At 50.9% G+C, this 25,849-nt stretch overlaps 1 protein-coding gene across 1 annotated transcript in view; it reads left to right on the top strand.

Moving 5' to 3' along the window:
* Positions 1-25,849, top strand: part of LOC144783810 (unconventional myosin-Ig-like) — a 1,420,229-nt gene that overhangs the window by 818,966 nt on the left and 575,414 nt on the right. The window contains exon 16 of the mRNA XM_078662555.1: positions 10,135-10,342. Within this exon, the coding sequence (XP_078518681.1) occupies positions 10,135-10,342 (208 nt within the window). The remainder of the gene's footprint in view (positions 1-10,134; positions 10,343-25,849) is intronic.

The following is a 25,849-nucleotide window of genomic DNA, read 5'->3' as shown; positions in this document are numbered from 1 at the left end:
GGTCAGCTAGTTAATGAGCTCCTTGAGTCACTGACCTTGCCACTACAAGTTGCCATCATGAAATGCAGTGCACACAAAAAGATTCAGGATGATGTTGGCCGCGGGAATGCATTTGCAGACGAGGTTGCGAAAGAGACTGCAAGGAACACAATGAGTCGGATGTATGTTGCGGGTCCTGCTAGATGGATTGCTGATGTGGGAATGTGTGAGGACACCATTGAAAGTGTGAAATCTATACAAGCCGAGGCAACTGAGAAAGAGTTGAATGAATGGAGAGAAAGTACAGGTAGATTAGATACGAATGGTTGTTGGGTCGAATTGTCGGAACACCAGCGATGGCTATTACCTAACGCATATGTACTTGCAGTAGTAACAATGGCTCATGGAATTGCACACATCAGTTCGAGAGGAATATGTAAACTATTGGCCCCAGTATGGCAGAATAGTAATATCCCAAAATATGCAGAGAATGTGGTCAGAAACTGTATGGTATGTTTAAAGTACAACCCCGGTAGGGGAACCCCAACTCCAGCTGGTCATTTTGCGCCTCCAACGTATCCGTTCGACGTTTTGCAGCTCGATTTCATCCACATGGAGAGGTGCAACAATCTGAAATATGTGCTCGTTGTTGTTTGCTCCTTTTCAAGGTGGGTGGAAGCGTACCCCCTTAAGGACAATACCACCTTGTCAACTGCCAAAGCCCTTGTCAAAGAGTTCTTCCCGAGGTTTGGTATGCCTAGAATTGTCTGGAGTGATAATGGAAGTGAATTTGTAGGACGCGTGATGAAGAGAGTGTGTGAGTGTCTAGGCATATACCAGAAGTTCCACGCTGCAAATCACCCCCAATCAGCTGGATTAGTAGAGTGCTACAATGGCACATTAAAGCTGAAATTAGCCAAGATCCAAGCCAGTACAGGTCTTAAATGGCCTGACGCCCTGCCTCTAGCACTCCTGTCGACCAGAATGACTGTCCATTCCAGATTAGGACTTAGCCCTCACGAGATAGTGTTCGGCCGCCCAGCCAACGTCTGGGGCGTGCCAAGACCCAAGAAACTCAGCGAGATAGAACACCCCGTACTGCTTGACTATTTGTGCGAATTGACAGCTAAATTGCGTGTTTTACACCAACAGGTTCACAGTTCCTCTCCGCCAGCCTCTGACGATCCAGGTCACACCCTCAAACCAGGCACGTGGGTCCTGGTGCGGAATTTCCAGCGCACCAACAACGAACAACCGAGGTGGACCGGACCGCACCTGGTACTTCTTTCCATGAGATCTGCTGTTCGGGTGGAAGGCAAAAAGAATTGGGTACATGGGACTCATTGTAAACGGGTCCCTCTGCCCCTTCCATACGACCGGTGGGTCAATGAAGGACTTGCCGACTCAGAAACAGAATCCATACCTCGTTTCATCCCTTTCAGCGACGCACGTCTAAAAGAAACTGGTACCGAAAAGGAGAGTGATAGTATTCTGCAAGGACCTGTGTCACCGTCTATGCAGTTGGACACTACCGAACCTGAGACATTATTTGAAGACCACACCGTATCTGGGAAACGACGGTACAACCTACGATCTAGCCCAAGAAACTAATAAAAGTGCAAACTAATCCGATTTCCTTTCCCCCTAAGGACTATTTTTGATTTTTCAGCTCTCTCGTCCCAGGGAACTAGCTCATTTTTGATTTTCGAACCGCCATCCGGTTCCGCTGCTAGGGTCGCGGTTGAAGACTGGGGAGTGCAACTGGGGAAGTTTTAGGTCAACGGTTCTGGTTGGTCCGAGGGAGTTACCCTGGACTGAACGGAGCGCACTCCCCGGCAGAATCAACCTACCACCGCGGGCAGCAAGTAGAGGATGGAGTTGCCAAGGGTAGAGAGACCTGCCAGATTCACGAACTTTGAAAGACAATTGTGTACAGTACTGTCCAGAAGAAGATTTTTAATAATATGTGTTTTAATGCTGTGTAGCATAGTGATGTTCTTGACTGGTTATGCTCTATTCGTATTTCAAGTTTCCTTGTTCTCAAATGACACTCGACCAACGCCCCCTCCCACTCTCTCCCCGCACTACTTTCACCCTCTACCTGAACACGAGTCTGCCAGAAGACTTGAGTTTGTAAATAACTCATTTATTCAACTCCTACACCAACACCAGTCCATAATGAACACATCAAACTGTTGGATATGCGGACTCATGCCGCACACGACTGATAAGGGTATCCCATACTTCATCCTGCCATTCAGTTATTATGGTTCTCTGTGGGCTTTCCAGACCATGTTCCTATTCGCCCTAGAACCATACCCGACCCGTTCCACTGAGAGCGATTCCAGTAACAAGGCACTAGTAGCGGGAATAAGAAATATGAGTAGGGAGTTCGACACATATCTAACGATCCCCAAAGATGAACTCACTCCATACACTCGTTGGAACGTAACTAAATATGGGGTTTACCTGAGTAAGAGCCAGACAGTGAAGAAATCCCGCCCAGTTTGGATAGTACCCCACCGAGGTCACTTATGTTTACAAGGTATTGGTAGGGATCCCAAAGCACAATTAGGAAAGAGCGTATGCACGGAAACGTATGTGTTCGCTTCCCGAACTTCCCCTATACTCTTAGCAGCCAAAGGCACGTATTTCGTCTGCCACGACCAAGCCTATACATGGTTGCCCCCTGACTTCTCGGGCACATGTTTCATCTCATTTCTGCTGCCTCCCACCTACACGGCCCGAGCAGATTACCATCGGACAAGGACAGCTAGAGGTGTCGTGAGTAACGACGACACCGCGGGTCAGGAATTCACTGACTTCGCAAAGGGTTTTCTGCCATTTTTGGGGGCCTATGGTGAACAGCAGGAATATTCGCCAGTTATCAAGGATAGTTGAATCCGCCGTGATTACAACGGCCGGAGCTCTTGGCAATTTGACGACCGAGCTTCAGTCGGATCGACTTATGACCCTTCAGAACCGAATTGCCCTAGATATCATACTCGCCGATCGTGGTGGTGTATGTAGAGTGATCCAATCTAGTTGTTGCATTTTCATCCCTGATAACGCACCGACAGTGTACCAGGCCATCTCTAAACTACACGAAATCTCTGGTTCCATTCACGTGGAAAAAGGAGATTGGTCCTTGCTAGGGTGGTTCTGGGGACTGATCACTGCCTGGGGATGGAAAACACTGATCTTCATTGGGATGATCTTAGCACTTCTGTTCATGTTCTGCCTGTGTGTACAGTAAGCTCCTGCACTCTGTGGCCTCTGTGCTACTTCATGTGTACGGAAGCCTGTGTTAAAGGACGGACTGAGCAACAGAATGATGCTACAGCATCATCTCCACGAATTCCTTCATACAGATTTAGACTCAGATTAACATGAATTATTGCCTTACATAAGGGCAAAAGGAGGGCAGGCACGAAGCCGCACTGGTCGGGGTGTATCAGTTGTGGGATGTACTGGGCTAGCCTCGTCGCAAGAACCTTACTGAGTATTTTGTAATCTGTATTCAGTAGGGACAGAGGTCTATAATTAGCGAGCTGTAAGCCGTCCCTACCTGGTTTTTGGAGCGACACAATCAGTGCCTGTAGGGACGATGTTGGTAGTTCGTGGGACCTCAGCGCCTCCTGAAACACCACTAGTAGTCGTGGGGCAAGCTGGTCAATGTAAGCCCCATAGAATTTGGCTGGGAGGCCGTCCGTCCCGGGGGTCTTATTCCTCGGGAGCGCATGAATGGCCCCGCGTATCTCAGGGAGGGTAATGGGGCGTGCTAAGTCTTCCTGTTGATGTACCTCTAGTCGTGGCAGTCCGAGGTCCGTCATAAACTCCTCGAACGCCCCCTCCGACATCTGCCGGTGTGGGCCGTACAGTGTCCCATAGTAGTCCCTAAAGGCATTGTTAATGTCTATTTGTGACGTGACTGTAGACCCTTCCTGGTCGATGACCTCCATTATAGGCAGACGTATAGGATCATCTCTGAGCAGTCGGGTGAGCAGAGGCCCAGATCTATCTGCTTGCGCGTGTTGCCTGCATATAAATTCCCTATGATCTAAGACGCGCAGGTCCTCCAGCAGTTCAGCGTGTTGTATGTGTGCCTCTTGCAGGGGCGTGAAGGGTAGGTTCGTACCTGCAGCCTCACTCTCGAGCATAGCCAGGCGGTCCTCCACCTCCCTAAGCTTCTCAATTACAGTGTGCCTCATGCCCACTCGTGTGCCCATCGCCTCCCCCCTAATGTAGACTTTAAAGGCATCCCATTCTATCTGACGGGAACTAGCCGTATCAGCATTCATGTGAAAGTAACTGGTTATGGCATCTGCAATGGTCGCCCTAAAGACAGTGTCCTCAAGTATCTCTGGTGGCAGTCGCCAAGTTGGTATTGGCGTTGTGACCCTACACCACTGTAATGAAACCTCTACCGGGTTGTGGTCAGAAAGGGTCTTACCCATATGTTCGGCTGTTATCACCCCTTCCAGCAAGGAATTAGTACAGAAGACATGGTCTATCCTAGTGTGTAGCCCATGGGGCGGCGAGTAGAATGTATATTCTCTGTTCCGTAAGTGTTTGCTCCTCCATGCATCAGCTAAGTCCCAACCCTCCGCCCACTGCGCAAGTGCGTCCGCCTGTCTCCTACGCTCAGTGGCATGTAGTGGCGGGTGTGACCTGTCTAGTGAGATGTCTAAGACAGCATTAAAATCCCCTCCTATGAGCCAGGGGCAGTCCGCCCAGTCTGCCAACACTCCATTAATGGTATTTAGGAAGTCTGACTGGCCGGAGTTCGGTGCATATACACTGCCAAGCACAACAGGAGAACCATCCAGCATCCCACGTATGAATACATATCTACCCTCCGAGTCTAGTCTTTTGTCCAGTAGCTTAAAGGGGACATAGTTCCTGAGCCTCTCGAAAATACAGAGTAAGTAGTTGCGTGCAATTGCCCCTTCCACTTTTTAAGTAGCTTCACACTCTCTGCACTGTTCAGATGGGTTTCCTGAAGGCATGCCACCACCACGTGCCTCCGATTAAGTTGCGCCAATAGTCTGTGCCGCTTGTGGATAGACCCCAGTCCACGCACGTTCCAGGTGCACAGTTTGTACGTGTTAAGAGTCCCCATGGTAATATGTGTCAGATGTTGTAAACAGGCTCTGTGCTATCAAGTGGTAATGCGATAAATGTAGTGTCTCGAGTGCCAGTAGAACATTTAACCTTCCAACTTCAAGGTGCCCAAGCGAACAAACCTGAGGTCCAAACTTCAGCGCCCAACGTGGGCGACAGTTAAAACAGAACATGACTATGCTGTGGGGGGGTGGTACCACTTACACTCGCCCGACAGCTGTGTTGTTGTTCCTACAGCGTGCCCTCGGCAAGTGTGTGTTCCCGCACCCAACCACTCACCCCTGTCCCAGTGTGCCTCTCATACGTTACCAATCGGTGTCTTCCATGGTTGCAGTTAAAGAGTCTCCGCCTCTTGGGCAGTAATTTTGGGGAAGAGTTGCAAGCTGGCAGCAGATCCCGACACTTCTGTGCGGGAGGCCGAGTTGCTGCCCACATCCGAGGCTTCTCTCGCGTCGTGGGGAGCCAGTGCAGCTTCAGTCAGCAGGGCGACCTCTGGGGTTTCCTGTGCGCGAACTAGCGGGTTTCCCCCACTCATCGGGGACCCCCCGCGCGGTCCGCGCTCGAGCCGGGTCTCCGCTCCTTACGACTCGGATTTCCGCCACCTCGTCCCTCCACAAGTGGGTCCTGTGTGGATGGCGGCGTTAGGGTCACCTCCATCCATTCCGCTGCCTCCTCAGGCGTGTCAAAGAAATACGATTTGTTATTGTGTATTATTTTGAGTCGGGCTGGGAACAGCAGTGCGTACTTTAGGTTTCTGTCCCGCAGTTTACGTTTCACCCCCAGGAATGTCGATCTCGCCTTCTGCACCGCTGGGGTGAAGTCCGGATACACTGAGATGGTCTTGTCCTCGTATCTTAGGGGCGCGCCTTTTCTCTCGCCACTCTCAGTACCGAATCCCTGTCTTTATAGTGCAGTAGGCGCGCTATTAATGGACGTGGTGGCGTGCCTGGTTTGGGTGGTTTCACCGGCATTCTGTGTGCCCTCTCCACACTGTAGAGCGGGGTGAGCTCCTGTGGCCCCACGATCTGCTTCAGCTAGTCCTCAACAAACTGCGTGGGGTTTCTTCCTTCGCTGCGTTCCGGAATCCCCAAAATTCTTACATTGTTACGCGGGCCAGTCCTTCCGCGTCGTCCATCCTGTCCCAGATTAGTTTAAGCTGTTTCTCCATATGTTCCAGTTTTGTGGAGTGATCCGTTTGCTGCGGGATCAGGTCATCTAGTGCGATCTTGTGCTCCGTCACCTTCTCAGCTAATTTGTTGTGGTCCGCCCGAAGGAGTGACAGACCGGTCGCCATGCTGTCCATTCATGACTCAAGCGCCTCCCTTGATGCCCTTATTTCAGCCAGTATAAGGTCCAGTTTGGCGTCCTGCGTACCTCTACCCGTTGGTGGTATGACCTCGCCGCTGGATGAAGCCAGTGGGTCGTCCGAGCCAGTGGACTGAAGATCCGCATGTGCCCCCTGATCCTGCACCTTCACTCTGTTCCTCCCTATGGCTCGCGTCTGTAGAATGATGGCGGAGCGACCCCCATGCGTCTCCAACACCAATTCCCGCTCTTGATAAGTGGTCCTTGTGTCCCAAGGGCATGCAGTAGGCCCGGCGTGGCACAGCTCGTCGGGGCCGCGTCCAAACTAAGCGCCCCGTCTCGGTGGCACCACCGTCCGGAGTCTGTTAAAGGACCGGTATCTCCCTAGTGCGTAATGGCTTAGGCGATGAGCACAATGGCGTATTCCCAAGCTGATGGCTACCCCCGCCTCTGACCTCAGAGGCGCCAGATGTTTTCGCCCCGTAGCGCTTCAGGGGCCGGCGGCACCCTCAATCAGCGGGGTAGCAGGATGCTCGTCACATTTAGCGGTGGACGCCCGCAGTAACCCAGTCTCTCACCCTTGTCATGCGCCACCGGTGTGGGGGACACGTCGTACTCTCTGTGGCACCCCCGCAACACTCCTCACCATTATGCTGCTCAGACATGTCCTCCGTCGTCCGTGTAACGCACACGGAATGGGCCTCCGTGGGTGCAGTTCCAAGCGCGGCAGGATGATGACCGCCGATATCGCCGAGCCTAAAATGGCGGCTCCAGGTACAAGCTCTTCTGGAGCGGCTCGCACCTCTCCCGTACCACTTTCCCGGCACACTCCAAGGCCAGCACACACCAGCACACCGCCTCGGAGCCCCAGGAGCCTCCGCCGGTATCACTGCAACTCCCCCGCTATGCCCGCTGGGCCGCTACTCCCTCAGGCGCCGGCGCGCTGCGTCCCGCGCGCTCCCGCTCCAGCTTGGGTCCCGGAGGCCGTTCAAATGCGGCGCCCCCAGCGCTAGTCCTTCCCTGCCATGCCGCAGCTGTTGTGTCGGGAGCAGCGGGCACCAGCTACACCAGCACAGCGGGATTCCGTCCCGTATCACCGGCTCCGCCCACACTGCTCGCAGCAGGTCTCGCCGATCCCGGCCTCCTCCGCCACTCGAGACCGCGGCTTGCGTCTTGAATGCAGGCCCTCACTGTGGCGGTCGTCGCTTTTGTTCAAGGGGGAGTCCCGGGGCACACAGCTCGAGCCCGCACACTGGCCGCACCTTCCGCTGGTTCAGGGTGTGATTGGGTGTTCCGCAGGGTCCGGGGGAAACAGGATAATTAGCTAGTTTATCGGGCAGAGGACGGAGCTATCTCAGGACACGTCCACCATGCTCAGCTCGTAGCCACGCCCGGACAACAGCACTACTATGTGGTATTTCAACAAGCAGGTTGTTGTGTGGTCTTGGTTTCTGTGCCAAGAGGTCCTTCACCTGTGAGGTGGCTGGGATGCTTCGTCATAATCCACCTGACAGAATCTTTGAATGATAGGTCAACAGATTTCCGCCAATAGTGCCTGGTGGATCATGAATGTCAGTTCCCCCCGAGGCTGGCTCAGGGCATCTTCCAGCAGTCGGGGAACCCAACCTGGCATGACTTTTTCGCCTCCATCAAAAACATGCAGTGTCCAGACTTCTGTGCGTTGGAGTTCCCAAGGAACACATTAAGATTATAGTGAAGCAAGGGAATCCTGTACTTGTTTCAGCCTTTGCTACTCCTGCCCTCAGTTTCAAAGAAGATCAGCAACAAATGGACCCAAGTCACCCTAGTGGCTCTGGATTGGGCCAGGTGAGTGTGATACATGGAACTTCTGGAAATGAGCATCTGTCTCTGATCATGCCTCTGCTGCAGGAGGATACTTTGTCGCAACAGCAATGCAGGGTTCTACATCTGGTCCTGCATAATCTAAACCTCCAAGCATGGAGGTTGAGCTGACGCAGTTCACTGCGTTCAGTTTTCCTTCTGAGGTTGTGGATGTTATCCTTGCTGCACGGTGCCTCTCTACTAAGTCCATTTTTGCTGGATGCTGGGCCTGGTGTGGTGTCCGCAACACAGCCTCATTATAAGCCCAACTGTTGGATGTCTTATTGTTTGTTTGTCTTTGGTCCAGCAAGGACTTGTGGAGGGCACAATTGAAAGTTATTTGTCAGCCCTTTCAACCTTTTTTGGATTTGCTGAACCACTCATCCTTGTTTAAATCATCTGTCATTTAACACATATATTTCCCCTCTAAATCCTATATGATACCATAGTCAGATCTCATTTTTGTCTTGACTTTCCTTGTGTACTCCCGTTCGAGCTGATGTAAAGCTGCTTACTGTATCTTCTGGCTCCAAAAACTGTGTTCTATGTTGCTATTTCTTCAGCTTGTCATGGGAGTGAGCTTCAGGTTCCCTGTTCACCAACTTTTTCTCACCCAACGTAGCCTGACACTGCATTTGTGAATATGGAAATTCTTCCATGAATGCAGAATGTCCAGATTGGCAAATCCCATTTGTGATGGCTAATGTCCACCATATCAGGAAAGTAACTTTACACTCTGAAATATATATTTTTTCTGCATCTAAATTGAACTTAGGAGTCCAAAACTTTTGAGCCCCTTGATATGCAAAGGAATGCTTGCTGCTGTCTTCTAGTATAAGAGCGGGTCAAAGAAGGCTGACGACTTGCAGTGGAGAGTATAACCCCCACGCTCTATCAAGGCTAACTACCTAAGCGTTGATTACACACTGCCAAAATTTATCAGGGGAAAAGACCAGGAAAAAATCAAAATATGGAAAATGTGATGTTTTAAATACAGATTCTAAATGTTATTACTCATTTCCAAGTGAAAAACTTGAAATAGGCGGTATTTACCGCACATGGTGAATACTTCATACTGGGGTACTGGTATTTCCCAAGGGGACAAATCCCTCGTCTAGCCCACTTATTTTCTTGGCCCTAATCTTCAGAAGATCAAATGATGCATGTGCTAGCCAACAAGTCACTTCTTCTATCCAAAATAACCATGATGCTGTTTATATTGTATAGCAGCTCTGTGCAACTTCTACAAGTCCCTCTGCCCAACCCTGTATCATCAGCCAATTACCACTGTACATGGCCTTTGACCATGGGGAGTCGGAATGGAACAGGGCCTGGCCTGTGACCAGGCCCTGTGCCCTACTCCCTGCACTGATTTGGCCCCTGCTTCTCACAGCCAGTGGCCAGGCCCTACCCCGTCCGCCATGCTTGTATCGTAGCCCCATAGTGTACATTCTTCGGGCAAGGGCAGGAGGCCTTGAACACAAGGTTTTGCACAGTGCTTGCGGTCAGACAGTTGTTAAAGTGTTTGTCTTTGTGTTTTTGCTGATCATCATGAAATGCTCAAGTCAAATGTGATTCTAGAGTCATGAAACTCTTGAGTCAGAAGTGATTTGAGAGTTATGGAACTCTAACATCAGAAATGATTTGCAGCCAATTCCAGCATCTGAAATGGCTGCTCACGTGACTTTCAAACCTTGAGATATGGTAGAGTATGTCCATGTACAGTTTACAAAATGTTACTTTGGACTCAACAAAAGATAGTGCTGCATTTTGGGAGTCGAATCTTTCTTCTCAGATATACCATTTTTATTCCATAAAGCCTTTCTTTCGTTGGTGTTACTGGCCTGGCTTTGTTGTCACTTCCTTTCTGTCTTCTCCTGATAGATATAAAATGACCTGCGAGTATACCTGGCCCAACCATCTGATGGCAACGGATGGCGAGGCAGCCAAGGCAATCATCGATCAGCATGGATTCCAGGATGATGTGGCCTATGGGCTGACGAAAGTGTTCATCCGCACTCCTGAGACTCTCTTCACTCTTGAGCAGGAGCGTGCCCAGCTCATCCCCATCATTGTGCTCTTACTACAGAAGGTAAGGCTCAAAGGGGGCACAATAGCATTCAATGGTGCTTTCTTGTTGGGAGTACCTAGGGTTTTAATAATGCTTCTCAAATGGATTATTGCTGTGTTTAATTGATGTTGAACCAGGTGGAGCATTCCCTTTGAGAGAAGGGCTGCCTACTCAAGGTAGTCACAGCTGAGGAAGAAGTGTTGGGAGTTCTTTAGAGTCAATATTTTATTTTTTAACTGGCAATCAAACAAGAGCCTTTAAAAGTGTTCCAAAAGGAAAGTAATTCGATTTTGTTGAAATTCAATGTTGTTGTAAATAAGACAGAGGATATCTATGTGTTTGATGTATGCATTGAAGAGTTAGCCTTCTGTTAATACCGTACAAAGTGAACAGCGAGCGTATGCTCAAGTATCGGTGGAACTTGGTATTAATTGAAAGTTATTGACTCAAGCAGGCAAAAGTGTTCTGCTATAAGGTGTGTGCATGAAGAATTTGGATTGCGTCCATGAGATTCACAGTGGGTTGGCGTCTCTGAAAAGGTTGTTGAGAAGCTGGTTCTGGTGTCAGGAATATCTCTTCAAATTGACAAGTGAGTAAGAGACTGTATCATGTGTGTTGCCAGTCACAGAATGTTGAAAAGTAAATATTCTACTATGGTGCAGACAGTGTAGGCTCTGCAAAGTTGGCAAAAAGCAATTTTTTTTATATTTCTTGCCCTTTTACCACACAATTTATGTTTTGGATTAGTTGTGTCTGACCACCGTTCTAAATGGCCAGAAACGTAATCAATCAATCAGGAGTTTGTAGTATGTGGCTACTCTCACGTGAGGCTCTCAAGGCACTGTGGGGATGGGGGGGGGGGGGTTGCTGATCCATCTGAGCATAGAGGTTCAGTCGAAGAGCCATGGCTTGAGATGCTTCCTGAATTGGGTCAGCGACGGGGATTGCCTGAGGTGAAGGGGCAGGGTGTTCCAGGTCTTGGTGGGGAGGTAGGAGAAGGATCTTCCTCCTGTTCTGGTCTTGTGGATCCGTGGGATGGTGGCCAGGGCAAGTTGGCCAGAGCTAAATTGTCTGGCGGGTACGTGGAATGTGAGGAGGTTTGTAGATATGTGTAAGGAGCTTGAAAGAAATTATCTTGTTGACTGGGAGTCAGTGGATTTGTTGAAGGTGTTTTGTGATATGGCTGCAGTTGGAGATGTGAAGGACCAGTCTGGCTGCAGCGTTTTGAATGTTCTGTAGTTTCTTGAGCTGTTTCTAGGTGATGCCAGCATAGAGTGCGCAGCCATAGAGGAGTCTGCTGGTGATGAGTGCATAGGTGACCGTCTTTCTGGTTTCTGTTGGGATCCATTTGAATGTTTTTCAAAGCAGGCAGAGCGTGTGAAAGAAGGATGAGGATATGACGTTGATTTGGCAGTTCATTATGAGGGAGGAGTCCAGTATGATGCTGAGCTTATGTGCGTGGTGTGTTGGGGTGGGACGGGTTCCCAGTGCGGCGGGCCACCAGCAGTCTTCCCAGGCTGAGGGGGCAGGTCTCAGGATGAGTACTTCAGTCTTGTCCAAGTTGAGCTTGAGGCAGCTATCTTTCATCCAGGTGGCAACGGCCTTCATCCCTTTGTGAAAGTTGATTCTGGCGGCTCTTAATTGGTGAGGAAGGGGATTAGCTGGGTGCCGACCGTGTAGGAGATGTTGTTGAGTCTGTAGTTTCTGACGGTGGCCGTGAGGGGGGCATATAGACGTTAAAGAGGGTGGGGCTCAGGGAGGAGTCCTGGGCACTCCGCAGTGGATCTCTAGGTTCTGATAGGAATGGAGGTAGTCTGACTCGCTGTGTTCGGCCAGTCAGGAAAGTGTGGATCCAGTCCAGGGCCTTGTCGTGGATGCAGGTGTTGTGGAGTCTTGTGATTAGGGTGTAGTGGGTGACAGTATCTAAGGCGGCCGAGAGGTCCAGTAGTATGAGGGCTGTGGTTTTGCCTTGGTCAAGGAGGGAACGGATGTCATCGGTGGCAGCGCGGAATGCGGTCTCGATGCTGTGGTTGCTTCGGAAGCCAGATTGGGGGATGTCCAGGACGTGGTTCTGTTTGATGAGCTCGAAAAGTTGGGAGTTGATGGCCTTCTCAATTACCTTAGCTGGAAAGGGGAGGAGGGAGATGGGTCTGAAGTTCTTGAGGTCTGTCGGGTCGGCGGATGGCTTCCTCAGCAGGGGGTTGATCTCAGCGTGTTTCCAGTCATCGTAGAAGGTGGTGGTTTCGATGGAGCAGTTGATGGTCTAGCAAAGCTCGGGCAATGGAGGTTGCTCCTCTAAGGAAGCTGTGGAATGGGCAAGGGTCCGATGGGGCTCCGGAATGGACGGTCTTCATGGTCTTGACTGTGTCATCTGTGGTGAACGGAGTCCAGTTGAGCAGGATCAGTTTGTGTACGGTGTTGTTGCGTGTAGTCGTGATGGGTGTTGTGGCAGGTTCTTGGGTGTCGAAGCTGTTGTAGATCTGCCTGATCTTGTGGTGGAAGAAGGTGCTGAGTTTTTTGCAGAGGTCTTGGGAGGGTGGGACGTCTGTGGTCCCGCTATTGGGCCTAGCGAACTCCTTGGCGATGGTGAAGAGTTCTTTGCTGTTGTGTGCATTGCCATTGATTCTGTCTTGTAGGGCTGTTTTCTTTGTGGTTTTGAGAGGAAGTTGTGTGCGTTGACAGTGGTTTTCAAGGTTGCACTGATTTCTGGGGTTTTGTTGCTTCTCCATCTCATCGGGAGTTGTCTGCAGGTGCATCTGGACTCGTGGAGGGCAGGAGTGAACCAGCTGGTTTTCTTGGAGTGTTGCTTGCCGGGTGCCTTCATGAGGGGTGCCAGAGTGTCAGAGCAGTTGGAGATCCATCCGTCAAGGTTGCATGCTGAGGTGTTGGCGTCTGCTGATGTCGGCTGTGTGGTATTGCTGAGGAAGGCAATGGGTAAATTAAGTTTACTACAGCAATTGTTGCTGTTTTTTAAAGAGCTCTTCGTCACATGCGTGTTTTAAATAATGGAGTACAACTTGTTGTGGTTCAGATGAACTTTTTTTGCTGTTGTGTAATCACTAGCACATTCTTTCTGCTTTGTGTGATCCTCAGTGTAATGGCCAGGTGGAGCATTTTAGGTGAGTTTTGTATGAGATAATACAGTGCTTTGTTGAGTGATGTACATTGTACTGCCTTTGCGAGGGTTAAGTTGTGGTCTTAGAGGACCTACTTCACATTTGAGTACGGAAGAGAGCACTGTTATTAAAGGGCAGGGACTCTCACTTCCGGGTGGTTAGGTTTGGTGGCAAAATACATGTTTGTGAAGGTAGGGTATCACTTGAATTAAAGGAGAAATTTCAAAAGAGAGTGCGCTGTGAACAGCTGCTTTCCAAGAGGTATTCTGATGGCATTAAGAAAGTTATTATTCCAAGTTGGAGCTTGGATGAAAATTATGAATTCAGGAGCTGTGGTGTCCTGGCATAGGCCTCAATCAATGCGACACAGGACACGCTGTATACAGATAGTGGCAGTAACTAACCTAGCCACGCCCAGCTCCCTGGGCCTTTTATTCGTTATCGTCCGTGTCCACGCTACGCTGGACTGAACCAACAGACCCCTTACGCCCAAGGGGTAAATAACATGACAACAGTGGGGAGGGGGCGTGTGCTGCCATGGCACGCCCCAACGGCAGCAACACTACATTCCTCCTTTACCTAGGGATAAAACAAACTGGAAGAATACAGTGGTATAACAAAAGTTTCTGGTGGTCAGCGGAGGCGCTGTGACCGTAATTCTACTATGCTCGACAGAGTCCACTGAATAGTCTCTGGTGCAGTCTCTGAATTCTTCAAACACCCGTAACATCAGGTACAACTTAAAACAGTCTTACTTGTATTCTCGGCGGGGTCAGCTTCTGGATCGTTTCATCGCCAGCACTGGGCCACAAAGTCTCGGTACCTCTGGGAAGGCTTGGGGCACTGACGCAGGTTGTACCTCGCTTGGCCGCGACTTTCCGCCATGGCTGGTGGGGATTCTTCAGCTTCTCCAGTTCCAGCGGTGCTGGGGGTGTCAGTAGGCTTCTCTAGCGGGTTATCGCTTGGGGCGAGGTCATTTGTTGAGTGTGTTGTGGTGCTTGTCTCGATCGGTCCTGATGGTCCGCGCGATGAGAACTGGTGCCTATCCTCTGGTTCCGGGTCTTCTCTCCTTCCGGGCACTTGCTTGAAAAACAAAATGTTTCTTGTGACTACTTCCCCATTCCTGACCGCTGTGACCATTGTTCCATTGACCTCAGTGACCTTCCAGGGATCCAGCTCGAATGGCAGGCGAAATTTCCCGCCAGGGTGGCGGTCTCTTACAAGAACTACGTCTCCGGCATGAATGGGGCTGTCTGCGGCTCTCCGTCTTCGGGATGCTTCCTGGTTGCTCTTGGCGCGTTGTTCCATAGATCGGTTGCTGGGGTTGGGGGCCGACTCCCACATAGGGTGGTGTGGGATGGTGTCCGCAACAGCCCGGTTGAAGGAGAGCCTGTTCGGGGCGACTCCAGTAGTGCAGTGTGGGGTCTGGCGATATTCTTGGAGGAATTGGTAGATGGCCAGCTCCAGATATTGGCCGTCAGCGACCGCGATTTGGATTGTTTTGTTCAGAGTTCTCATTAGCCTTTCGACCTCTCCGTTGGCTTGCGGCCATCTTGGCGTTATCCGTTTGTGTTTGACTCCATGGCTTTGCAGGTATTCCGTAAACTCGCTACCATTGAATGGGGGCCCGTTGTCTGTGCGGACTTCTTTCATGATCCCGTGGGTAGCGATAATCTTCTCGAACTTTGGGATCACTTCCGACGCTGCAGTTGACGTCACAATTTCTACTTCGGGGTAGCGGGAGAAGTCGTCCACCACAACAAGCATGTACTTGCCTCCGGGAAGGCTGCCAAAGTCTGCACTCACCCGTACCCACGGGGATGTCGGCCCTTCTTCGGTGATTATTGGGGCTGGAGGGTTTGGTAGGCTCGTCGCTAGGCACACCGGGCAACTATGAACTACTTCCTCAACGGCTCTGTCGAGTCCAGGGAACCACAGCTTGCTTCGGAGTCTACTCTTAGATTTGACGATCCCTTGGTGCGATCCGTGAGCCAGCAAAGCAGCATGCTGGGTGAGGCTGCTGGGCAGTACAAGGCGTGGGCCTCTTAGGAGACATCCTTCAGCTGAGACGGAAAGTTCATGCTTGACTTGATACAGGGCTTTTAGAACAGCTTGGGCATCTTGAGTGCGAAAAGATGCCGGGCTTTGCAGCGCCTTCCAGTTGCCGGATTCTATGGCCTGGATTGCGATCTGGAGGCAGTCATCGTCCTTAGTGGCTCTCGCTACTTCTTCCAAAGACATTGGACGTGGCTTTGACCGTTCGACGATCAGCCTGACGTACTCTTCCGTGGCCGCTGCTTCAGCAGCTTCAGCGTCGGTGACCGGCCGGGCATGTCTTGACAGATAATCTGCGGGGTTCCGCGTGCCGGGTCGGTATTCCACGGTGAAGTGGAACTCCTGCAGTTGTAGCACCCACTTCTCGATTCTCGGTGGTGGGCGAGAGGAGGAGCCTTGGAAGAGTGGTATGAGGGGCTTATGATCAGTGACCACTGAGAAGGGATGTCCATAGAGGTAAATGTGGAAATGGCGGCACCCCCATAGGATGGCAATCGCTTCACGTTCAATTTGCGAGTACCGTTGTTCGGTCGGTGTCAGCGTGCGGCTGGCGTACGCTACGGGGGCCCACTCTCCGCATGCCTGACGCTGCGATAGGACTGCTCCCAGGCCAGTGGGGCTGGCGTCCACCAGTAGTTGTGACTCGTGTTGAGGATTGAAGTAGGCCAGGGTCGTGTCAGCCGACAAGGCTGCTTTGGTTTTTGCGAACGACTCTTGCTGCTCCGGGCCCCACATCCATGTGGCATTCGATTTCGTGAGATCACGGAGGGGCCCTGTCAAATCCGACAGATCCCTGATGAAACGCCCGCAGTACGTCACCATACCTAGGAAGCTGCGGACGGCTGTCACAGATGTGGGGGCTGGCGCGTCGTGGATGTCTTTGACCTTGTCCGGGTCGGGGCCCACTCCTTGATCGGAGAACTGGTATCCAAAAAAGCTGATGTCTTTGCGTAGGAACTCGCATTTGTCCTTGTGGAGGGTTAGTCCTCTCTCCTTTAGCCGGTTGAATACTGCTTGGAGGCGTGCGATGTATTCTTCCAAGGTCGGGGCATGCACTAGGATGTCGTCGCTCACATTGAGCACACCGTCGAGGCCTTGGAGGACATTGTAAATGATGTTCTGAAACACCTCCGCGGCACTCGAGATGCCGAAGTTTAGCCTCGTATATCTCCACAGGCCTGCGTGGGTGGAGAAGGTTGTTATTGGGCGTGAGTCTGGGTGAAGAGGGATCTGATGGTACCCCGACCGCAGGTCCATCTTGGAGAACCATTTCGATCCTGCAAGTTCCCCGATGATGTCGTCAATGGTCGGTGTCAGGTGACGTTCCCTCTTAATTGCCAGGTTGGGGAGGCGCATGTCTACGCATATCCTCACCGCCTCGGGTTGCTTCGGCTTCTTGGCTACCACGATGGGGGACACCCACGGCGTGGGTCCAGTCACCCGTTCGATGATACCGGCGTGTTCAAGCATTCTCAGCTCAGCTTCGACTTTTGGCCGGAGGTGAAAGGCGATCCCTCTGTGCCGGAGGGCTACAGGGGCTACCGACTGGTCAATGTGGAGTCGGACAGGGGGGCCACGTAAGCATCCGATGCCTTCAAACAGCGAGGAGTGTTCCGTGACCAGATGGTCTAGACCTTGGGCTTGCACTGTTAAGGCAAAGTGTATGAGTCCGAGTTCTTGTGCGGTCTTGCAACCAAGAAGGAAACCTGATCCTTCCTGGGCTACGTAGATCTTTGTTTGCAGCTGCGTTGAGTCGTGGGCCACAGTCGACTGGAATACTCCGCACAGGCGCAGCGGTCGCCGGGTTCCGTAGGCAAACACTTGTACTCGTGTGGGGTGAAGCATGGGGGCGTCTTCGAGGCATTGGTATACGCTGGCAGCCATGAGGTTTATCGTGGCGCCAGTGTCGATGAGGGCTCTGACCGCTTGGCCATGCACTTGGACGGTGCACATTGGTTCGGTTGACGACGCGGCTGCTAGGGCGTTGAGCATGCGCACTACGTGGACTGTCCTGGCGTCCTCTTCGTCGTCGTCCATGTCGCTGCTGTTCGACGCTTTCGACGCGTCGACCACTTGACGTACTCTCCCGGGCGGGCCACTCTGCTTCTTCCGCTGGGATGATAAGCAGACGCTTGCAAAATGATTTGCCTTACCACATGCGCTGCAGATTTTTCCGTGGGCTGGGCATGAGCCTTTGTGGGGGGTGATGCCTCCGCACCACATGCAGGCTTGGCCGTTGGTGGATTGGCTTGGTTTCGGTCGTCCTTTCTTGGGAGTCCTCACTCGGCTGTCTGTAGGATGCGACCTGATGGCGCACACAGGCTCTGCCTTGATGGTTGCTGTGGGAGACGGTTCCATGTGCGCGGCACGCGCTTTGGAGAGTTCTTTGGATCGCCCCAGGGCCAGGATGTCGCGCATGGGCATCGCGTCTTGTTCTAGCACCCTCTCTCGCAGCTTCAGGGAGGCACACCCTTGTATGAATTGGGCGCGAATTTCATCCGCCGCGTCCGGGAGAGTGCATGTGCTGGCCAGTTTCTTGAGCCGCGCGTAGAACACATCCACGGACTCCTCGGGGAGTTGGCGCGCTTGGCGCAGTAGAAAGCGCTCGTAGTCTGCACTAGTGAAAGGCTCAAAGTACCTCATGATGGTGTCTCGTAGGGTCGCATACGTGTGGGGCGGGGCACCTTCCGTGACGTCCTTGGAGATGTCGTGGATGGCTTCACCTCCGAGGTGCAACAGCATTGCGCGTTGGCGCCCCACCGCAATGTTTGCTGCGACGAAATAGTTCTCAAGCTGCTCTACCCACTTCTTCCACTTGGCAGCCTGAGAGGGGGGGCATCCTGTCACTGCAAAAGGCTCCAAATGCGGCATGGTGGCCATGGTGGCTGAAGCACTGCTGAACTGGAGACAGGAGACTCCTCGAATGGCACTGTGGGCAACTGTAAATACCTGGGAGCGGAAGCCAGCAGCACGGGAGGCCCGTAGGCGGTGTTCCGCGAGATGCGTGAGACTTGGCAGGGTCCGCGCTCACGCGAGAAGCGTGAGGAAAAGTCGAGCGGCCGCGTCGCGCGCCAGGAGTGTATTGCGGGCACTCACTGCGCATGTGCGGGAAGGCCGATGAGCCGACTGGGGTCCGGGACCGGGTACAGCGGCGGAGCCAGGGCCTGAGGCAGCGTGGAGCGGCGGGGGCACACGGGGGTACCTGAGGGCGGCTACCACGGTCAGGACGGCTCAGGAGGCGGCTGGAGATTCCGACCGGCACCGGTGAGTGGAGCGCCGGTGTGACGGGCGGCTCGCCACGGGCAGGCGTGCACAGCGTGGTGCAGCTGAGCTGTGGAGTGGGGAACGCTGAAGGGTGGATCGTAGACCACCGTCGTCGCCAGTGTGGTGTCCTGGCATAGGCCTCAATCAATGCGACACAGGACACGCTGTATACAGATAGTGGCAGTAACTAACCTAGCCACGCCCAGCTCCCTGGGCCTTTTATTCGTTATCGTGCGTGTCCACGCTACGCTGGACTGAACCAACAGACCCCTTACGCCCAAGGGGTAAATAACATGACAACAGTGGGGAGGGGGCGTGTGCTGCCATGGCACGCCCCAACGGCAGCAACACTACAGGAGCTAACAAGGATTTTTATAAGTTTACCATGCAGTAAGAAATGAGGATCTGTTTCAATGGTTACCCCCACTTTTTGCCTGGTGCTAAGCTGTTATTGACTAGTCTGACTGGGATGCTGCTTACCAGGACACATGTCTATCTGCTTTCTCCCTAGATTGTTGTGTTCAGTATAAGTCCTTAGTATATGGTACTAAGGTACCCAGGGCATAGGTACCCAAGAGGTCCCCCATGTTCTGAAGCAAGCATAATGCCACCCATGGGAGACCATCCATAATTGGAATGACAGGCCTGCCATTGCAGCCTGTGTAAGTTGGTGCTAGCACCACTTACTAAAGATATAGGTTTCCTATATCTAGAGTCACTGCACTTAAAACCTATAAGTCACCCCTATTGTGGAGTGGTGTGGCTCACTGGTTAGAGGCGGCAGACCCGGAAGCAGAAGTTGGCCTGGGACCAGGGTTCAATTCCCGACACTGGCAGGGTCGTGGACCAGGGTCAGCGGACTCGATAATTCTCGCCTCGGTGCCTACTCTAACCAGGGGTCGCACTCGGCAACTCTGGCATTAGCTTGCCTAATCTCCACAACGACCCCCTCAACGCCAGGGATACCTGGCTCCACCTTGGGGATTCCCAGCAGGGACCATCCTACAGGGAAAGCCAGGATGGGTTCCCCAGCGGTATACAGCGCCAGGACGCCAGCTGGCAATAGTGCGCTTTACAAGTATACACATTACATTACATTATTGTAGGCCTTTGCAATCGTGAAGGCAGGGTGCTTCGTTCTAAGTGAGAGGGTGCCCCTGCATGACCAGGACACCACTACAGCCTATGGAGTCCATTATCCCGGGTTGTCAGTGAAGCAGCCACATACCATATATAAGGGCACTGTGCAATTAAGTGACGACCATCTCAAAACTGGCTGCAACTAATCCTATCATGTTTGGTATCAAACATGTTGGAATCATACCCCCACAGCGTAAATGGTGTGGGAGGTATGATTTCAAGCACTGGAAGAGCCCTCCGTTAGACTCTCAGTGTTCCCGGTATCAGCCTTCTTGACCCAGGCAGCACAAAATGGTTGCTGCCGCCCAGAGACACGATTCTGCCCTTCTGCTGCTGAGCCAAGCTCGAGCAGGGGAAGGCAGAACTATACTTTTTAGGAAAAAATGGGGTCCCCTACTAAACAAATAGGTTTGCTACACGTAGGGAAAGAACACAATTTGGGAAAAAAGCAATAGCAAACATACATTTAACACATTAAACTTTTAAGGTGCAGTAATGGATAGCCCACAAATTGATCTATGGAAAAATATATATTTATTTTTATTCTATTTCATTCTCTTTTCAGTATTTTTTGTTTCTTTTCTGTTATGGTTGCAATATTTCAACTCATAAAATGCATTTTCTTATTTTTATTTACATTTCACTTTTACATTCATAATCCTAAAAACAAACAGAGACGGATACATATGATGATGGCTAGAGAACTATAGGCATCCTGTCACAGGGAGGTGTGACCAACTCCCAGACAGGATTTAGTGTATTGGGGCAGGATGGATGCGCTTGCCAGCGCCACTCAGTCTGCATGAAGGGCACATTTGATGTCCCCATGCATAGTCCAGTTCAAACTAGTCTTGGGAGCTGTTTGCTCCTGCTCTGGCACTGGCACGAAACTGAACAAAGAACATGGGAGTAACCTCCCCACTGACAATACCCTTCACTGGGAGGGTCCCCTGAATCGTCCCAACCCTTTCCTTTGGGTATTTAAGGGCTTACCTGGGTGTAGGTCTCTAGATTCGTCCTGCGATAAGATTCAGATCAGACATCACTTCTTCTTCTACCGTCTGGGCACTCTGGAATCACTGGACTTCATTTGGGCTCGACTTCATTTCCCTTCCAGTCTGCTGCATTGTCTGTGCCTGTGCACCATACAGGGACCGTCCAAGGCCTGTGGGCATCAAAGACACCTGAAGGAATATCCCTTAGAGTGAAGGAGTCACTCCCCTGCATTCGCAGGCAGCGCAACTAAGTCTGTTGATCCTGAGCTCCTCTGGACTCCGTAAGGTTCTGCAACATAGGTGGTGGTTCTCCAAAGTTTCTGAGGCCTGCCCTGCAATCTCACCAAGTTTGAGGCCAGTATCCCTCGTAGGGGTTGCAATAACCAAACCCTTGTGCACTGCGTCAACTGCAGTTGCAAAGGATTGTTTGCTTCTTTCCAAGAAGATCTTCAGGCTCCAAGTAGCCCCAACCTTGAACATCTCCAGTGACCAGAATCTTGGACCACACCACATCGTGTGCATCGTGGCCTGCATCTTTTGGTGAGCTGGTTGAGGTCCTCTTGCGACTCCAGTGCCTCCGGCCTGTGGGCCCAAGTGATGGTCACCTTTGCTTTTCTTAGGCTCCCCTGATTGCTTGGGGCCTGCCCTGACTCCCCTGCTTGTGGTGAGTCCTCTGGATCTTGCTGGTCCCAACATTCCACCTTCTTCGACATCAACGTTGTTTGCAGTTGCCAAGGCTTATTGGTGTTCCTGACGGACACCAACCCCTTAAACTCTTGACATCCGACCTGGGACAGCTTGTGCACAGCTCCTGGTCTTCCACAGCATCACCTAGTCCTCACAGCTGCAGAGTCAAGATCACGTCAACTCTCCTGCAACTCCCTACATCGGTGGGCATTCGTCTTCCAGGTCTCTGGGTCACTCCTGAGTGACATAGACTCTGTCCCCTCTGCTTGCAGGTATTCTTCAACTTGAAACCACCTTCAGATTCCACTGGACATTTTATTCTTTTCCAGCAGAGACATTTTCATGAAAGTCCTCCATTGGGTTCGACAGCGGTTTCCAACGCCACTTCACACCTATGCACCTGGCTTCCCTGGTATAGGTAACATCAGTACTAAGGTAGCCACAGGTGGGGTGGCTCACCAACCTTCTGTCTTCCACAGAGTTTCTTCAGGGTCCACTGGGAAGGGTCCTTAATCTTTAAAACTGCAACCGCGATTTACACATTGATTTGAAGGGAGAATGCGGTTGTGTTCCCACACTGTATACGATCTCCTTGGGGTACCTAATTACTTACCTTTCGTGGTTCCTTGGGTCCCCAGCACTTCTACGTCCTCTCGACATTGTCTTAACCCGAGTCGTTGTTCTTATACCACTTTCTTAATATATGGTTTGGTCCCTCCCTGGGGTCCACTGTGTATTACGTGCTATTTACTGTATTTCTTTGCAAAGTATTGTGTACATTGTGCATAAATCTGGGTAGGAGATTTTTGATGTGTTAAAGTGTATTATAGAATAAATACATATTTTTATAAATACTTTGTGTGGTTCTTTTTCACTTAATCTATACAATAAGATTGCATTCTTGTAAAACAAGCTGCTTCACACTCCTTCTGGACTATGCCTGAAGTCTGCTCTCTACAGCTGCCACTTAGAGAGCTTTCTACGGTTATCTAAGACCTCTTAAATCCCCATAAGGGTTGTCTGGACTGGTGCAAGGTTCCCACTTACATAAGTGGACATCATATACTAGGCCATGTTTTCACACACGCCTATTAAAGTTAGATTAGCGTGATTACTGAAGATGTAAGAGGTGTTGACAAATGCGAAGATAGTAAAGTCATTTCCCTGATAATGTTTCCTCGATGGATGTTAATTTTGGATTAAATGGAAGGGCAAAGGCAGTTTCAAGGAGTACAATTCCATGCTAGAAACAAAGCACTCACAGGCATCTGGTATGAGCATTGAGGATCCCACTGTGGTCCATCGAATGATGCTCTTGCTGCTGCCTAGATTAAAGTGTAAATTGAAGAGTTTCTTGCCCCTCATGGAAGTGGTTAGTTGTATTCAGTGCTTTAAATGGAAAAAAGAAGCGCAGGTACTCTGTACCACAGTACCTGCTGGTTTCGGAGACGTGCCGGTACTCTCCAATTAAAAGTATAGCCTTTATCTTGAGACTTGCTGGTACTCTCCCTCTCAAAATAAAAAAGTGCTGGTACTCCGTACTGGACAGTACCGGCCATTTAAAGCACTGGTTTTATTGCGTGGTATTTCTGTTCCTTACAGGGGAATGTGTGTTGTGATTTGATTTTCTAATTGTATATATTACATGATATATACCATTGTCCAGATGCCAAATCATTTATCGTTACATGCAACATGGAGTTGCTCCCCAATGTTTCACTTTGCGCGTCATTGTGTCTCTTCTTGTCTCTGGGTGTCACTTTGAAACACTGTGCTCTAAGCTCTAAGTCATACTAAGAATTCTAAGAATACTTAGTATATTTAGTATATTCTTAGAATATACTAAGTATTCTTAGTATATTCGAAGAATACTTAGTATTCCCTTGGTTGCTGTGGAAGTTGTTCCCCAGCAGACGTTTACTTTTGAGCTCCCTTTAAATCTCCTTTACCTTCAAGTAATTTCCATGTTTGGCTTCTGTGAAACTAGCACTAGCACATGGGGAGGGCCTGTACCCCACCCTCTCACCTATAGAATGGGCGGATGGCAGCGTGCAAGGAGAGAGGAGAAAGCCTGCGCTGTTGACGCTTGACAGTACCCTGCAATTTGTATATGGAGGACTTTAGTCTGTATAGGGCCAGGAGGAGGGCAGCTCCGTCGCAAGAAGGCTTTTAACAGTGAGAAAGGTGGTGAAGGCAACATCTGAGCTGAGAGGAGGAAAACCCGTCTTGGGAGCCTCCCGGCTTCTCTCATCTCCTCGTCGCTTTACGTGACATCCAAGACAGGACGTTCGGTTGCTTGGATACCAGACTTTCCTGGTCCTCGTTAGTCTCCAGCAGGGCGTGGATAGGAGGGGCGAGACGAGAGGGGAGCTAAATCAGCACGGTGACTAAGACGTGCCCCCCCCTCAACTACCCCGCGCACACCTACGCACCTGCACGGCTCCAACAAAGCGCTCTCCCGGTTAAAGGCGCGCGTGCAGTCAAACGAGCCCCAGGTGCGGAGGGGCCTAGTTGGTGTGTGTCGAGCAGGTGTGCGCCAGCACGTGTCTACTGTTATCTGAGCGGGGTCTTCGTTCGTGTTACATAAACGACACAGGTACAGCGGTGACGCACTAAGTTCTCAGTCGTACATCATTAAAAATGTGAAACACGAGAGCCATAAATGAACAGAATTCTGTTAAAACGTGTAGAAAGAGGATTTTTGAATGACGCAGAGCGAAATAGCTTCTAGATATCGCGCCTGCGCTTCCAACTGTACAGCTGTCACCATACTCTGGAACATAATCCAGGGGGTGTTTAGTGCTGAGGTGTGCCTAACTCTGGCAGTTCTCTGGACGGTCACTCAGGGCTTTAAGTGGGCCGGGTCCGGCCGGATCTCAGCACCGGCAGTTCTTAAAAGCAGTTGCCGAGATGGGTCCCTATTCGGGCTCTCCGTTTTTAGCCACAGGGTGGAAAAAAACGTAACTCTGCAATAGTAACATTCGACACTGCTTTTGACGTACTTCAAAGAGACATTTTTTATTTAATGTAATACATTTTATATAAATTAAACTTGGAACACCATACATGAGCATGGAAGCATTTTCAATATAATATACAGCGAACTCACAGTTGGTGCTTATTTATCTTATGCATTTTACAACTATTGACAAAGCCAAAAGTGCTGCCTTGTTGTAGGTGTAATGTTACTTGTGTTATATATCTGGGTGAATGAACAGGAGCAGTAAAATACCAGTGAGGCAGTCCACTATGCTAAATACAGATTTTTAGCTTGTGTTTTAAGTCACGCCCTTAATTATATTGACCACGCCCCTATGAGAGCCCCCCCACAGTTTTTTCATCCCACTTAAAGCCCTGCGGTCACCGGTTCAAACCGCAGCTCCCTCTCATCTGAGGAATAACCAGCATCGGATTGGTAACGCGGGCACTCGGGCAATGCCCGAGGGGCCAGTGTCTGAATCCAGCTGTGGGCTGTTTTTGTTAGCAGCCTGGGGGGCTGATTTGGCGGTTTCTGCGTTGTTCGATGCTGCCAGCGGCCCAGTGGGTGCATGAGTGGCCTTTCTGGAGGCAGATGGGCGTCCATTACCTCCTCTTTATCAACAGGAAGAGGTGTCACTCCCTTTCTCCCGCTGGCCCGGCCCATTAACATAGGCATATTGAGCGGGGACAGGGAGCCTGAGCAGAAGTGGCCTCACTTGTTTTCAGGTGTATTATTTCACCAGTGTGGACTAATGTGTGCATTTTTTATAACCTCCCCCCTTTTTTTTTAAATAAAATTTCGCAGAAGGAGTGTTTTGCGGAAAGGCAATATGCAAATGTGGGCCACTTTCTTTTAGTGTACCTGGGCCGATTTTGAATCCCAATCTAACCCTGGGAATAACACTGGGTCTGGGCACCTCATATAAGGACAGCCCAGCTTTGAATTGAATAGAGACAGACTAGGATCTTGAACGTCCGATGGTTCGTAGGATCCTGGAGTCTGAACTCCCTTCACGCGAGTCACAGCTGGTTTGGTGTTCACTAGCGGGCACGGGTGGGCAGAGTGAAGAGGCGGCACTGGAGGGGAGGATGAGAAGCTTGTGCTGGTGGGCACTCACTGGTGGGCAGTGAGAAGAGCTTCTTCTGCTGGGAAGTGCTAGAACGCTGTCACTGGTGGGCAGTGTGAGATGTTGGCGCTGATGAACACCTCCCCCTCTCTCTTTTCCCTAATTTTTGTCTGCGCTGAGGTAATTGACCCTGGTTTCGTTTGGTTCTTTAATCTTTATACGTTG

The sequence above is a fragment of the Lissotriton helveticus genome, chromosome 10 (genome assembly GCF_964261635.1).
Source record: "Lissotriton helveticus chromosome 10, aLisHel1.1, whole genome shotgun sequence".
Taxonomy (NCBI): domain Eukaryota; kingdom Metazoa; phylum Chordata; class Amphibia; order Caudata; family Salamandridae; genus Lissotriton; species Lissotriton helveticus.
Note: the sequence above shows the minus strand (reverse complement) of the source record. Positions and strands in the feature narration are given on the sequence as shown.